The sequence below is a fragment of the Equus caballus genome, chromosome 22 (genome assembly GCF_041296265.1).
Source record: "Equus caballus isolate H_3958 breed thoroughbred chromosome 22, TB-T2T, whole genome shotgun sequence".
In the NCBI taxonomy this organism is placed as follows: domain Eukaryota; kingdom Metazoa; phylum Chordata; class Mammalia; order Perissodactyla; family Equidae; genus Equus; species Equus caballus.
Genome location: NC_091705.1, coordinates 20,504,538 through 20,519,702, shown reverse-complemented (window position 1 = coordinate 20,519,702; position 15,165 = coordinate 20,504,538). Strand labels below are relative to the sequence as shown.

The window sequence follows — 15,165 nt, the reverse complement described above, 5'->3', positions numbered from 1 at the left end:
AGAAGTGAAGCCTTCCAAGTCAAGCCTTGAGTTAGTCAACTGCAGTCCAGTCAACACTTTGACAGCAGCCTTGGAAGACCCGGAAGTAGACGACCTAGCCAAGCTACACCTGGATTCCTGTCCAGAGAAGCTATGAGATAACGAATGTGTGGTACTTGAACCCAGTAACTTTTGGGGTAATTTAAGCTGGCAAAGCAAAAACCAAAGGGCAATGGTGCCAAGCGTCCCCTGGGAGGAGGAGGGCTGACAATGGGCATGGAGATAGGAGGGCAGATTACCTGTTGAGCAGTCCATGTGTGTCAGACCAAGCTCACTGGCAGCTTTCATTTTCTTAGTGGTGTGTTCTGAGGTAGTGGGTGAGACCAGAAGGCTTGTGGTAGAAAAACAGGAAGCATTTATACCAAGGCTACTGTCTGGGGCATGGTCAACCTGCTCCATCTTCCTTTTCCGAGAAGGCAGAGCAATTGAAGACGGGGTAACTGCCAACGCAGTCTGTGCTCTCCCAAGCAGGTAGCAGCCAGGGATGGAGTGCTGGAGCAGGAAATGGTCAATCCGGGCCTTCAGGGAGGGGTGAGGCAGGGGCTGGGAATGTGGAGTAAAGGCTACCCCTGTGAAAGGGTCACTGGGCACTCGGCCCCATGTGGCTTCACTGCGGTTACACTTCTCCAGTGTGCTCTGGTCGATGACCTTGCCTGAAGGGAGCAGCATGGGGCAAGGCATGATTTCCAGGGTGATGGGATCCAGGAACTCCTCAGGCACATCCTGAATTACCTCGGCCAGCTCTTGCAGGCTGGAAGGGGCCGGTGGGCTCTCAGACTGGCCCCCAGTGTCACAGTCGCTTTCCATGGGCAAGGCGGGGGCCTGCAGAGCCAAGTCTCGAGGGAGGCTCTCTGAGGCAACCAGCAGGACACTGTCTATCACCTCTTGAGAGCAGGTTTTGGCTGGCTGACCCCAGACTTCCAGCCGCTTGATGCAAGGTATACCGCTGCCTGTCACATGGGTGATACAGATCTTGACATGGGCCACGTGGCTAAGAGAAAGAGCCCCTTTATTCCAAAGCTCCTGTGCCACAACAGCAGGGGAGGGGAGCGTGGCTTCCACTGGGCCAAAAGGTGGCCTAGCCTTGAAGCCCCTGTGGTTAAACACGACTTGGCTCTGGTTTTTCAACAAGACTTTGCCTACCAAGGTGAATGCTTCCCTGTCCGGGACGGAAGGCTCAGCTGAGCCCAGGGCCCGGCACTCGAGGGTATTCCAAGACGCTCTGCTGGATAAGGCAGATGTGTACATTTCCAGGCCAGTGACATTCTGGCCTCCCCCAGCTGTGAGGTCTATGTTAATCCTACAGATTTCCACACTGAAGGGAAAGGAAACTATCACATAGACTGGTGGCTTAATGAAATACTCTGTCCTAAAACCATGACTTCTCTTTGTGAGATCTTCAGAGATGAGATTTTCTACTTCATAACCATCAGCTGATATCTAGATTTAATGACAAATACAAGACACATTTATTTGATGAGATCCAAACAAAGACAACTAGTTTTCAAGAATTCATCACTTCTAAGAAACTTTAACATAAAGTCTGAAATTCCTCACTTAAAATTTCTTCTAATACATCGAATTTTCCTGGGTTTTTTGCAGCCATCTAAGATCAGGTCAAAGGCTGGAAGCAACTGTATCCCCAAGTACTGCCCATCCTTAAAGAATATGAGCAACAAAACACTGCCCAACCCAACCAAAAATCTCTTCAAAATAACATCTGCGTAAAAGGGGGCAGATATACTAGTGTTTTTTTTTATTTCAAAGGATGAAAACAAGCCAATTTAGGGAAAAACAAAGATGTTCATTAAAGTTCTCAATTTTGTATTTGGACTCTATCAATTATAACAGTTTCCTTAGGAAAGCACAACAAATGAGCTTCTTGTAAATTTATGAATGATGGAAGTAAGCAAAAAAAAAGAATGTGTGCACGGGAACAAGAACCACAAAAAACTATGGGAAATTTAAAACAGAGAATGTTCTAGGAGAGGTGGGATTGTAACTTTTTCCCCTTTTAGTATTTCTAACATTTGTTATAACCAATGGAGATTTTAAGATATCTTTGTCTGAAAGAGTCAGCTTAACAATGTGGGACCCTTCTGAAATAGTACAGTGTGGGCATAAACTTTTAGGGGAGGGGTTCAATTTTCCCCTTGGAGTTTCCTTATTCCCTTCTCTGAGCTGTGGAAAGATACTCTCCTTTGCACAAAATGGAAAACAGCTTAATTCAAGCAATAAAGAACAAGAAATCCAAATAACAAATATAAGCCATTATTTCTAGCATGAGAAGTTAGCAAGAAGAATGGGGTAGAGGGTATTTCCACCTTCACTAGGACTTTGAGTGGAATCAGAACTTATCATCAGAGGGAAGAGTACAATGACTACGACCCTCCAGAAAATGAGTCACAGCTCACCCTGTAACAGTGCTAACTCGAGAGGGGCAGCCTGACCCATGCTTACATATCACCTGGTGGCATCTAAAACAATGAGGGTGAAAGCACATTAAGCCTGAATTAAGTCCACATAGACAAGGTAGGAAATGGGGAAAAACATGAAAAATATCGTATATTTATTTACATGCATATACTTGCTTTATTTACCTTGTTGCAGTAAATTCTTGGTCTGAACTGTGGAAGGCAAAGATTTATTACCATCTTTGTGGCTGAAAGGACAGCTTCCAAGCATCAGAAATAGCCTTAAATAAAAGATAAAACTTGGTGTGAGACAAGTTAAAATTTAATTCTAAACTTCTAGCAGTTGATTCCTAAGAGAAGAGAATCAAACAGGATAACAAAAACTTTAACACTCACACTCTTGTGATCTATACTCACTCTCTTTGTATCCTACATGTGATGCTGGGAAAAAAGCTAGTCACTAAAAAACTGCAGAGGAGATTTCTATTGCTGACTGACCAGGGTGGCAAAGACTGCCGGTTCTCTGGCTGACAGCTGGAGGCAAGAGCCTGTCACCTCTGCAGGTGGGGGGGTCTCCAGAGGAAAAGGAGGGTCAAAAGTGGCTGAGCTCAGAGAAAGAGCAGGACTACTTAACTAGATGGTTCAGAATGGAAAGAGTCACAGAAAATAATCATAGTGGTGCTAGGCATCTTTGTCATTTAACACTTGTCAATGCAATTACATTTTCTTATTAAAACAAAAACAATTAGAAGAGTCAAAAACATCATTATTGAAAATCTTAGGGTTGGAAGCACCTTAAAAGGACATCTAGGGGCTGGCCCAGTGGTACAGCGGTTAAGTTCGCGCATTCTGCTTCGGCGGCCTGGGGTTCTCTGGTTCGGATCCCAGGCGCGGACGCACACACTGCTTATCAAGCCATGCTGTGGCAGGCATCCCACATACAAAGTAGAGGAAGAGGGCACAGATGTTAGCTCAAGGCCAATCTTCCTCAGCAAAAAGGGGAGGATTGGCAGTGGATGTTAGCTCAGGGCTAGTCTTCCTAAAAAAACAACAAAAAAAGGGACATCTAGGGGCTGGCCCAGTGGCACGGTGGTTAAGTTTGTGTGCTCCACTTGGGCGGCCCAGGGTTTGCCAGTTTGGATCCCAGGCTCAGACCTACACACTGCTTATCAAGCTATGTTGTGGCAGGCATCCCACATATAAAATAGAGGAAGATGGACACAGATGTTAGCTCAGGGCCAATCTTCCTCATCAAAAAGAGGAGGACTGGCAGTGGATGTTAGCTCAGGGCTGATCTTCCTCAAAAAAAACAAAGACATCTAATCCAAGTAGTCATTTTAATGACCAATGTCCAGGGTGGGGGAAACAGGTGAAAGTGGTCAAAAGGTATAAACTTCTGGTTGTAAGATAAATAAGTAATGGGGATGTAATGTACAGCATGTTGACTATAGTTAAAATAACATATTGTGTATTTGAAAGTTGCTAAGAGAGCAGATCTTAAAAGTTCTCATCAGGAGCTGGCCGAGTGGTGCAGCGGTTAAGTTCGCACATTCTGCTTCGGCCGCCAGGGGTTTGCTGGTTCAGATCCCGGGTGCGGACATGGCACTGCTTGGCACGCCATGCTGTGGCAGATGTCCCAAATATAAAATAGAGGAAGATGGGCACAGATGTTAGCTCAGGGCCAGTCTTCCTCAGCGAAAAGAGGAGGATTGGCAGCAGATGTTAGTTCAGGGCTAATCTTCCTCAAAAAAAAACAAAGTTCTCATCACAAGAAAATAAATTCTAACTGTGAGGTGATGGATATTAACTTATGTTAATGATTTTGCAATATATACATATATCGAATCATTGTTGTGCATCTTAAACTTACATAATGTTATATGTCAATTATATCTCAATAAAAGTGGAAGAAAAAATGACCAATGTCCAGCAGCCTTTGGTACTCCCTGGAGAAAAGCCGGGAAGCCACTAGCAACATCCCTCCCAATGGCAAGCCTCTCCAATGGATCCGAAATCCTTGGGTGAGGCCAGCCACCCGTTTTTCCATGTGGCAGACAAGGCCATGAAGAACTCTTTTTCTTTTTTTTTTTTAAGATTTTTTTCTTTTTCTCCCCAAAGCCCCCTGGTACAGAGTTATGTATTTTTAGTTGTGGGTCCTTCTAGTTGTGGCATGTGGGATGCCGCCTCAGCATGGCTTGATGAGCAGTGCCCTGTCCATGCCCAGGACTCGAACTGGCGAAACCCTGGGCCACCACAGTGAAGTGCGCGAACTTAACCACTCGGCCACAGGGCTGGGCCCCGTGAAGAACTCTTTTAGCCCAACAGGGACAGGGTCACTCTCTGGGGTCATCTTGTTGTCATGATCAGTAGACGCCACTTGCAGAGGCCAGGCATGTTGGGCATCCTACAACATTTTAGTAGGCCGTTTCTGCACAGTGAAGAGCTGCCATGGGACCTTTAAATGTTTATCATCTCAGCCTAGTCTCCTAACTCAGCTTTACATATGAATACAAATTTTTTTTTGCTTGAGGAAGATTTGCCCTGAGCTAACATCTGTGCCAATCTTCCTCTACTTTGCAGGTGGGGCACCTCCACAGCATGGCTCATGAGTGGATTAGGTCTGCATCCAGGATCCAAACCTGTGAACCTGGACCACCGAAGTGGAGCACACAGAACTTTAACCACTCAGCCATGGGGCTGGCCCCACAATGTATTTTTTAAATCATTTTAATATATGCTTAATTTTCTAGGAAGGGAATTTCCATGTAAATCATAGAGAGATCATACTTTATTTCATTCAGATCTTTGCTAAGAGGTGTTCACCATTTCTGAAAACTACATCACTGACAGCAATGCTAATAAACCTGACAATCTGCATTTACAGCAGCCTACATTCTAGGTTATTCTACATGTTGGTAAAAGCTTCTGATTACTTTTTTATGCCTTCCAGTATGGTCATTTCAAACATTTACACATGAGAATAAATTTTACTATCACACTTTAAAATTTCTCCTTTATATTACTGTTAGGGCATCTGTGTGTATGTATGTATGCATGTCTACGTGTGTATGTACGTAGGAATGTATGTGTGTCTATACCTGCACACACATATACATGCACACACGTTTGTTTTTTAAAAAATAATGTACATAAGTGGGGCTGGCCCCGTTGCCGAGTGGTTAAGCTCATGCGCTCTGCTGCATGCGGCCCAGTGTTTCATTGGTTCGAATCCTGGGCGCAGACATGGCACTGCTCATCAAACCACGCTGAGGCAGCATCCCACATGCCACAACTAGAAGGACCCACAACTAAAATACACAACTATGTACGGGGGGGATTTGGGGAGAAAAAGCAGAAAGGAAGAAAAAGCTTTCTTATATATGGCAATAACTGGTTAGAAAAATTAATGGGATAAAAGGGTCCTATTCATAAATAGCAACCTTAGCAAGAAACACATAAGACCCCTTGAGGGAAAAATTGACAAGTGGTGCCATGTCCACGCCCAGGATCCAAACCAGCAAAACCCTGGGCCGCCGCAGCGGGGTGTGTGAACTTAACCACTCGGCCATGGGGACAGCCCCAAGAAAGCTTATCATTTTGGTATCCTTACTATGTGTCCGCTTGTCTTATTGAATTCATTGATTTAACAGATTTTCAGTTATTTTCTACAATCTCAGTAATAATGAGAGCCTCTTTTTCAAGATGGTAACTCTTATTTCTGTCTCTCTTCTTACTACATTAGTTAGAACTTCCAGAATTATATGAAATAATAAAGAGTTGCCATGATTGTTTTGTTCCCATTAGGAAATGCCTCTTGTGTTTCATCTTTGAGCATAATTCTGATTTTTAGATTGAAATATTCTTTTTATGTTAATAGAGCATTCTAATTTTCATAGTTTTTTGAAAATTGGAGATATGCTTTGAATTCTGATTTTCCCTATATATTGTGTTTTGTTATTTTTCTTATCTTACAGACTGAGATATAGCACATTTTCCTAATTTTAAACCATCCTTTTATTCCTAGGATAGGCTTGATTTGGTTTTAGCAGATTGTTCCTTAAATGTTATTCAAATTCTATTGAATTTGATTGCTCATATTTAATTTTAGATGAGATATTACTGCACATTCACAGAACATTTACAAGCCCTGTGCTAGGTACTGGAGTATAGAGATAAAAATGAAATGGTCAGGTGGTGAAACTATTCTGTATGATTCTATACTGGTAGATACATGACATTATGCATTTGTCAAAACTCACAGAACTGGGGCCAGCCTGGCAGCATAGCGGTTAAGTTCACACGCTCCATTTTGGTGGCCTGGGGTTCGCAGGTTCGGATCCCGGGCGCAGAGCTATCACTGCTTGTCAAGCCATGCTGTGGCAGCATCCCACATAAAATAGAGGAAGACTGGCACAGATGTTAGCTCAGCGACAATCTTCCTCAAGCAAAAAGAGAAAGACTGGCAACAGATGTTAGCTCAGGGCCAATCTTCCTTACATACACAAAAAAACAAAACTCACAGAACTGTACAACACGAAGAGTGAACCTTAATGTAAACTATGGGCTTTGGTTAATAACAACATATCAATATTGCCACATCAATTACAACAAATGTACTGCACTAACGCAAGATGTTAATAATAGGGGAAACTATGTGCAAGGGAGAAGAGGAGGTATTTGGGAACTCTATTTTATCTGATCAATTTTCCTGTAAATCTAAAACTGCTCTAAAAAATTAATAATAACAATAATAATGAATGATTGGGGAAGAAAGTGACTGAAAACAAATTAGGACTAGAGATCAAACTGAAACAAGTGACTGTGTCATTACAGGACAAGGGTGGCAGACCCTTTTTAAAAAATCTTACAAATCATGCTGTTTCTTTGGGAAATAGTGATGCCTAAACACTGTAGAATTCTATAGGATTCTGGCTGCCATCAAGGTCTTTGTATGATGTTTTCATCTCTCTGGTTCCAACATCCCTGATCTTTTAAGGTCAAGTGCCTCCTGCCTTAATGCCTAATCCAGAAAAAAAGAAAGGCTTACCATATGAAAATGCAAACAGCCTTATCCAGGAAGACTGCCTCCTCAGCCCTGACTAGGAAATGGCCATGTAACCTGGGCTCATTGCAAATACTGTCCAGTAAATACCTATAAATTATTGTCTCCTTTTCCAGATTTGGCATCTAAATACAAGAGAGACTGAGTAGAAATCGCGGGCCACAGATCATGGCTAAAGTTCCCTGCAGCTCAGAGAAGTAGCCTGGAGCCAAATAACGGCACTATAAAACAGCAAGATAATAGAGGTTATAAGCAGATAATATATGTCAACTTTCATTATAGAGATTTTTTCTTTTTATTATAAACTATTTCAGATAAAAAGGTAAAGAACATAACATAGTAGACACTTATGCCCACCACCTAGACTGAGCAAATGTTAACATTTTGCCATGCTTGCTTCTCATTTCAGTATAAAGAGAAAAATTTTAAAGGTATAAACAAAACCGACCAACAATCTTATTTTCTCTCCCCTTTTACCAAGAGGAAAGCTCTATCTTAAGTTTGTGTCTCTCATTCAAATCAGTATAAGTACGTGTGTATACAAAAGCACGCAGCAGTCTGTGTATTTTCAATGTACCTTAAAGATAAAATACCATGTGTATCATCTTGCAACTTGCTTTTCTATGAAACGTTATTATTTTAAGATTTGAAATGTATATGTCTAGTTTATTCATTTTAACTTCTTCATAGTCTTCAATTATATGACTGAAATACAGTTTATTTCTCCATTGCCCTATTACTTACGTTGTTTGTAATTTTTTACTATGAAAAAAAAGCTGCAATAAATATTCTCTACAAGTCTTCTTGTGAAAAAAAAATGAAATGAAATGGTCTTGTCCTCCAGTCTTGAGGCATTACAGATTTTCTTCCAGCAAAGATTACGGAATACAAAGGTTTGTAATACAGCTTTCCGCAGATGACACTTAGAGTGGGAAGTGTGGCCTAAATCAACGTTTTTCAATTTGTGGTTTCAAAATCAAATTATGGGTTGAAGAAAGGAAATATTAACTAAAAGAGAATACAAAATACCAAAATGCACATAGTATGGGCATTATTTCATGAAACTTTTGTTTCAGTTTTCTACAAACACATATAACAAATGTATTTACTAGATCTAATATAAAATGAATTTCTTATTGGGGCTTTTTTTTTTTAGGAAGATTAGCCCTGAGCTAACATCCACTGCCAACCCTCCTCTTCTTACTGAGGAAGATTGGCCCTGAGCTAATATTCGTGCCCACTCTCCTCTACTTTATATGTGGGACGCCTACCACAGCATGGCTCGACAAGCGGTGTATAGGTCTGCATCCAGGATCAGAACCAGCGAACCCCGGGCTGCCGAAGAGAAGTGCATGAATTTAACTGCTTTGCTGCTGGGCTGGCCCCTTAGTGTGGCACCTGATGAAAAAAATGGAAAACCTCTGGCGAAAAGTATACCCAGAAGTCAGGGAAGAATTCACAGGAGTAATGTTTGAACTGGAGACAACTAAGACACACGCCTGACTGCATGGGCAACTCTGAAGAGGGACAGACACCACATCCTAATGGAACAATATGCTTGACTATAGGAGCCAAGAGGCAAGAACAGGAACAAAAGGGGAAGGGCTAAAGGGAGAGGGACCAGGAAGAGTCAAAGCATAGAGATGAAACAGTGTGAGGTAAGTCCAGGAAAGGCTGAATATGCCACTTAGCTAGAGGGGAGAGGAGGAGGCAGGGCTGGAAAGGCAGATGGAGTCAGATGGACAGGGCCTTGAATGTCATGCCAAGGAGCTTCAGACTACTTTACCTGGTGGGCTGTGGCAGTGTTTTTCCAAACTGCAGACCAAGAATTAAGAATTCAAATTACTGAACCACAACTAGCACTTTTTTTTTAAGTAGAATAGAAAGAAAATGTCACAGTGTACCACACGAGGGTGAAACTCTGAAATATGTGTGTCTCTATATATAGAGAGAGAGAGACACACACACACATTTATCTAAAACTATATCTAGCTATCTATCTACTTATTCTGGGTTTTAATGTAGAAGACACTTCTTACTAAGGGTTGTAAAAAAACTTTGAAAGCTACTGGTCAGAGGAAAGTTACAGAAAGCTTATAACCAGGGAAAGAAATGACACTAATGAAAAGTCTGCCATTAACCTCCCAGATGACAACGGCAATTTTGAACCACTTAGAGGCAATTCACCCTTCAGGGGTTTCCCCTTTCCTCCGGCTGTTATGTTCCCACTATACTTTTTGTACTACATGAGGGGCTATCTTTGCAAATGGCTTCCTGAAGACATCAAAGATGAGCATCAAAGTACAAACTACTTAGAAATAAACTGGCGGTCTCAGTTTTTTCCTTCAATTTTTTTTGAGGGAGGGGTATTCTTGAAAAAGAGGAAGGAGAAAAATGAACTATGCATAACGTATTACTAAGCATTTCACAAGGATTTCAAAGCTACCTTCTAGGAAATCTTTTATTTTAAAAAATTTTAATTAAACTTTTTATCTTAAGATAATTATAGTTTCACATGCAGTCCTAAGAAACAATACAGGGATCCCATGTACCCTTTAACCACGTCTCCCCACTGGTAACGTCTTGCACATAGTACATCATGACCAGGAAACTGACAATGATACCATCCACAGATCTTACTCAGATTTCACCAGTTTTACATGCACTCATTTGTGTGTGCCTGTGTGTTTAGTTGTAAGCAATTTTACTCTATGTGTAGATTTGTGTAATCACTACCATAGTCAAGCTATAGTACAGATCCATCACCACAGGGATCCCCTGTACGCCTTTTAAGAAGCCTTTTATTTTACAAATCCAAATGTCTATTACCACAGAAGTCTTGAAGGTCTTCACCCAGATATAAACCCCTCAACTGAAGACTCCAGTTAATCCCACTATCAGTGTAGATACACAGCAAGAAACAAACTTGAATGACACATGTTTATGCTTGGTGTACCTGTCACTTAAACGATAAATATGACTATGTAAAAAATGCAAAAGTAGGGGGCTGGCCTAGTGGCTCAACAGTTAAGTTCACATGTTCCGCTTCGGCAGCCCATAGTTCGCCAGTTTGGATCCCAGGTGCGGACCTACACACCATTTATCAAGCCATGCTGTGGCAGGCGTCCCACATACAAAGGAGAGGATGGGCATGGATGTTAGCTCAGGGCCAGTCTTCCTCAGCAAAAAGAGGAGGACTGGCGGCAGATATTAGCTCAGGGCTAATCTTCCTCAGAAAAAAAAAAACCCAGCAAAAGTATATATAAAATAAAGAAAAAGAACACAAAATAGAAGTATTACGATCACATATTAGTTAAAAGTCTACATCTAGGAATATGTATGCAGGAATAGTTTGGGAGGTAATGGTAGACATGTAGAAATTTAAAATATGCAATGTATTAGAGTGGTAGGAAAGTTTTTTTTTCCTTTCATGTGTTTAAAAAGTTGACAGGAGTACTCAGACAATTGGACCAGGTTCCTAATGTCGCAGGATGATATCAGAGAGGAATGAGGCTCTAGATTACAAGCTGAGAGTATTTCTTGCAGGTGACAGCCCCTACAGGACTGGATATCCAGATGGAGTCAGACCTTTCTCCTCTGCCTCCCTGTACTCAGGCTGAGGGAGGGAAAGTGCAAGGGAAGGGATGAGAAGGGATCCAGAGGTAGGGTGACCCACTATGTGGTCTATCTGAAACTGAGGGGTTTTCCAGAATTCGGAACTTTCAGTGCTAAAACCAGGAAAGTCCTGGGAAAACTGGGACAAGTTGGTCATCCTATCTGAAAGGTTTCTGTCTGCGTTTCCTTGGAGCTGGAAGCAGCCAAGCAACCTTTTTGTTGTTGAGGACACTTGGGGGTGGCAAAGTGTAGAGGGATAATTTAGAAGAGAATAAGGTGACCATGACACTTTCTGAACACCTCAGCATCCATCTTCCTTTGGCCTACAAAGAAGCTGCCATAGATGAGTTATACAACCTGATTTTTGAGTCTCACGAAAATGTAATGGAAAGTAATTCTGGCAGACACACATAATTTTAAAGACTAGGCTCAAACAGGTTACAGAGGGAAAAAAAAAGAAGAAAAGATTACCTGTCAAATAAGAGAAAAGCATTTAACCTCAAAGAGTGGGTGGAATACCAATGCACTGAGCAATTTTATAAATTGGGCACTTCAGCTTTTAAAGAAGTACAATGCTTCTTATAATTTCTAAATTGAGATACTTGTCCATCCGTGAAAAAAATCTGACTGGTGTGCATTTTCCTTAGAGCCGGTTAAAATGAAAGACAGCGGTCCCAGCCCATCCCACACAGTCACCCACCAGTGCGAGGTAAGCAGGGAGACAAGAACACAAGAGCAATCCTATACACTTGTAGCCAATTCACCCTTCAATGGCTTAATATGTACAAGGGATTCTGCTAGGCACAAGTGGACACAGTTTTTACTCTTTAGACACTCACAGGTTCAAAACAATGCAGATGGGCAAAGGGTTCTAATACTATTTCCTCAGTGCCTTAATAGCAGTGCCAGCAAAACTGTATGGGAACCCAGGTGAGGCAGCCAGGCTCTCCATGTACAAACCTGAACCCTAACTCCGTCCCTCTCTTCCAGGGCCTTATTCCATCTGTTCTTGCCTCTTTCCTGAATCCTCAACTTATCTCTGACTACAGAATCCTTTCCTTAACAAGTAAACATTGCTCCAGTCTCTTCTGCCCCCAAGAGCCCCCTCAAAAAAAGCCTTGCCTTGCTGCTATATGTCTTTCTTAGGGTTGCCAACCTAACAAACAAAAACACACACTTAAATCTGAAATTTGGATAAATGGATTTTTTTTTTTTAGTAAAGCAATGTTCCATGTACTATTTGAGACATACTTACACTAAAAAATTACTAAATGCACATTCAGCAAACTATGAATAGAAAGGAACTTCCTCAACATGATAAAGAGCAATTATGAAAAACCCATAGCTAAATCATATCAATGGTGAAAGACTGATACCCCTAATATCAGGTCTGAGACAAGGATGCTTTCACCATTCCTATTCAATTTTGTACTATAAGTTCTAGCCAGAGAAAGTGGGCAAGAAAAAGAAACAAAAAGGCATCCAAAGTGGAAAGGAAGAAGTAAAACTCTCTACCCACAGATGACATGACCCCATACACAGAAAATCCTAAACACACACACACAAAACCTATTAGAGCTAATAAAAGAATTAAGCAAAACTGCAGGGTAAATTAGTTGTAACTTCTATACACTAGCAATGAGCAATTTACAAAGGCAATTAAGAAAATAATTCCATTTACAACAGCACCAAAAAGAATAAAATACTCAGGAATAAATTTAACTGAGAAGGTATAAGACTTGTACACTGAAAACTACAAAATGTTGCTGAAAGAAATTAAAGAAGACAAATAAATGGAAAGACATCTCGTGTTCATGGATGGGAAGACTTACTATTGTTAAGATTGAAAAGATGCTAATATCATTAGTCGCTAGGGAAATGCACATCAAAACCACAACGACATACCACTTCACACTCATTAGGATGGCTATTTTTCAAAAAAAAGTGTAAGCAAAGATGTGAAGAAAGTGGAACCCCAGAACACTGCTGTAGCAATGTAAAATGGCACAGCCACTGCAGAAGACAGTTTGGCAGTTCCTGAATAAGTTAAACATAGAACTAACATACGACCCAGCAGTTTCACTCCTGGGTACATACTCAAAAATACTGAAAACAAGTGTTCAAACAAAAACTTGTACATGAATGTTCACAGCAGCAACAGTCACAATAGTCAAAAGGTCCACCAACTGAGCAATGGATAAACAAGATATGGTAACATCCACACTATGGTCTATTATTAGCCATAAAAAAGAATGAAGTACTGGTACATGCTATAAAACATGGATCCTTGAAAACATTACACTAACTGAAAGGAGCCAGACAAAAGGCTATGTATTGTACAATTCCAGTTATATGACGTATCCATAATATGAAAATTCAGAGAGACAGAAAGCAGACTAGCAGTTTTCAGGGTCTGGGGGAGAGGGACGTAGGAGTGACTGCTTAATGGGTATGTTTCTTTTTGGAGTGAAAAAAATGTTCTGGAACTAAATAGTGATGACTAGTTACACAACACTATCCATGTACTATCACTGAATCGTACACTTTGCTTCAAATGGCCAATTTTATGTGTATTTTACCACAAAAAGTATTCATTACTTATCTGAAATTCAAATTTAACTGGGCATCCTGTATTTTATCTAGCAATCCTAGTCCCATTCTAAATCCTGCTCAAGTTTCCCCTTCCCCTCAAAGCTTCTCAAGGAATTTCCTCAACATTTGCAATCCATTCCTTAACTCCCATTCGTTCAACAGGTGTGCAATCCGGCTTTGCCCCGCCAATTAAACTCCAACTGCTATTGTTAAGGTAATCAATGATATCCAAGTCGCCAAATTTATTGAAGATTTTTCAGTTCTTGCCTTAATTGCTCTCTCCCCAGCAAGTGACATACAAACTCCCTCTCTTGAAATACTCTCTTTTCCCTTTGGCTTCTTTCTGTGCAGTAAAAGTTAACTCAGCAGGTGTGGGTGTTCAAATCCTCCGCATTCAAAAGAAACTGGCCCTTCACCAGTTCCTAGGAGATAAACTCTAAGCCCTGGAAACATCCTGCCTAATAAGACGATCTATATATACTTGGGGCCTTGGGCCATGCCGGACAGTTTAGGCTAACAATATGATTTATGGTGGGAGCCTTGGGCCATGCTGTATCAGCCTGACCTCTGGAAGGGCTGGAGACTGAGTGACTAAGCTCTGCCATGTGGGGCACTCCAAGCTTACATGACTGACTCCCAATAAAACCCTGCAATGCAAGGCTCAGATGAGCTTTCCTGATTGGCAATATCTGTACGTGTTGTCAAACATCACTGCTGGGAGAATTAAGAGCTGTCCTCATGACTCCACTGGAAGAGGACAACTGAAAGCTTGTGCCTGGTCTCTCCACTATATTTTTTGCTGATTTTAATCTCTATGCTTTCACTGTAACAAACCATAACTTTGAATATAACAGCTTTTTTGAATTCTGTGAGTCCTCCAAGGGAGGGTGGTCCCTGGGATCCCTGTCATACTTCTCTGTCACCGTTTTTCCTAAGTCTGATTATCTAGCTGTTCTTTTTCTGTCTTTATCACTGGACCTCCTTTGCTTTGCCCTCTCACAAATGCTGGTATTCCATTCTGGTAATCTTCCCTGTTCCCCACCTGCATTAACCTCCTTCCCACCAGTCCCAGGCAATTTCACTCATCTGTAGTTCTGACTGCCACCTGTCCTCATCCTCATTTGAGACCCCAATCTGGACCTTTCTGCTTGAAGGCCCATCTGAGCATGACCAGGGCAGACTCATCATTAACCCTCTACCCAAACATCTTTCCTGCTTTGATCCCTATTTTAGTTGCCGACTCTGTATGAATCAAGGCATCAAAATCATCATTCCTCAGTCCAATCAATTAGCAAGTCTTGTCTTTTTCCCCTTCCAAACATCTCTGGAATTTGCTTTCCATTTCCATAGTTCTGGCCCTCATTATCTCTCACCCGAGCTCGTGCACACATTGGTGAAGCATTCTCCATGACCTATCTCACATATCCTCCACTCCTCAATCTA

The 15,165-nt window shown here is 41.5% G+C and overlaps 1 protein-coding gene across 8 annotated transcripts in view; it reads right to left on the bottom strand.

The window, feature by feature from the left end:
- Nucleotides 1-15,165, bottom strand: part of UBOX5 (U-box domain containing 5) — a 32,895-nt gene that overhangs the window by 5,264 nt on the left and 12,466 nt on the right. For 4 of the 8 annotated variants that reach the window (XM_023626214.2, XM_023626216.2, XM_070247783.1 and 1 more), the window contains 2 exons: nt 2,640-2,734; nt 279-1,479 (listed from right to left, as the gene is read on the bottom strand). In XM_023626214.2, the coding sequence (XP_023481982.1) occupies nt 279-1,479; nt 2,640-2,693 (1,255 nt within the window). In that variant the 5' untranslated portion in view covers nt 2,694-2,734. Of the gene's footprint in view, nt 1-278; nt 1,480-2,639; nt 2,735-3,247; nt 4,309-6,712; nt 8,914-15,165 lie in introns of those variants that run through there. The other 4 variants (XM_070247785.1, XM_023626215.2, XM_070247787.1 and 1 more) reach the window with 4 other exon arrangements.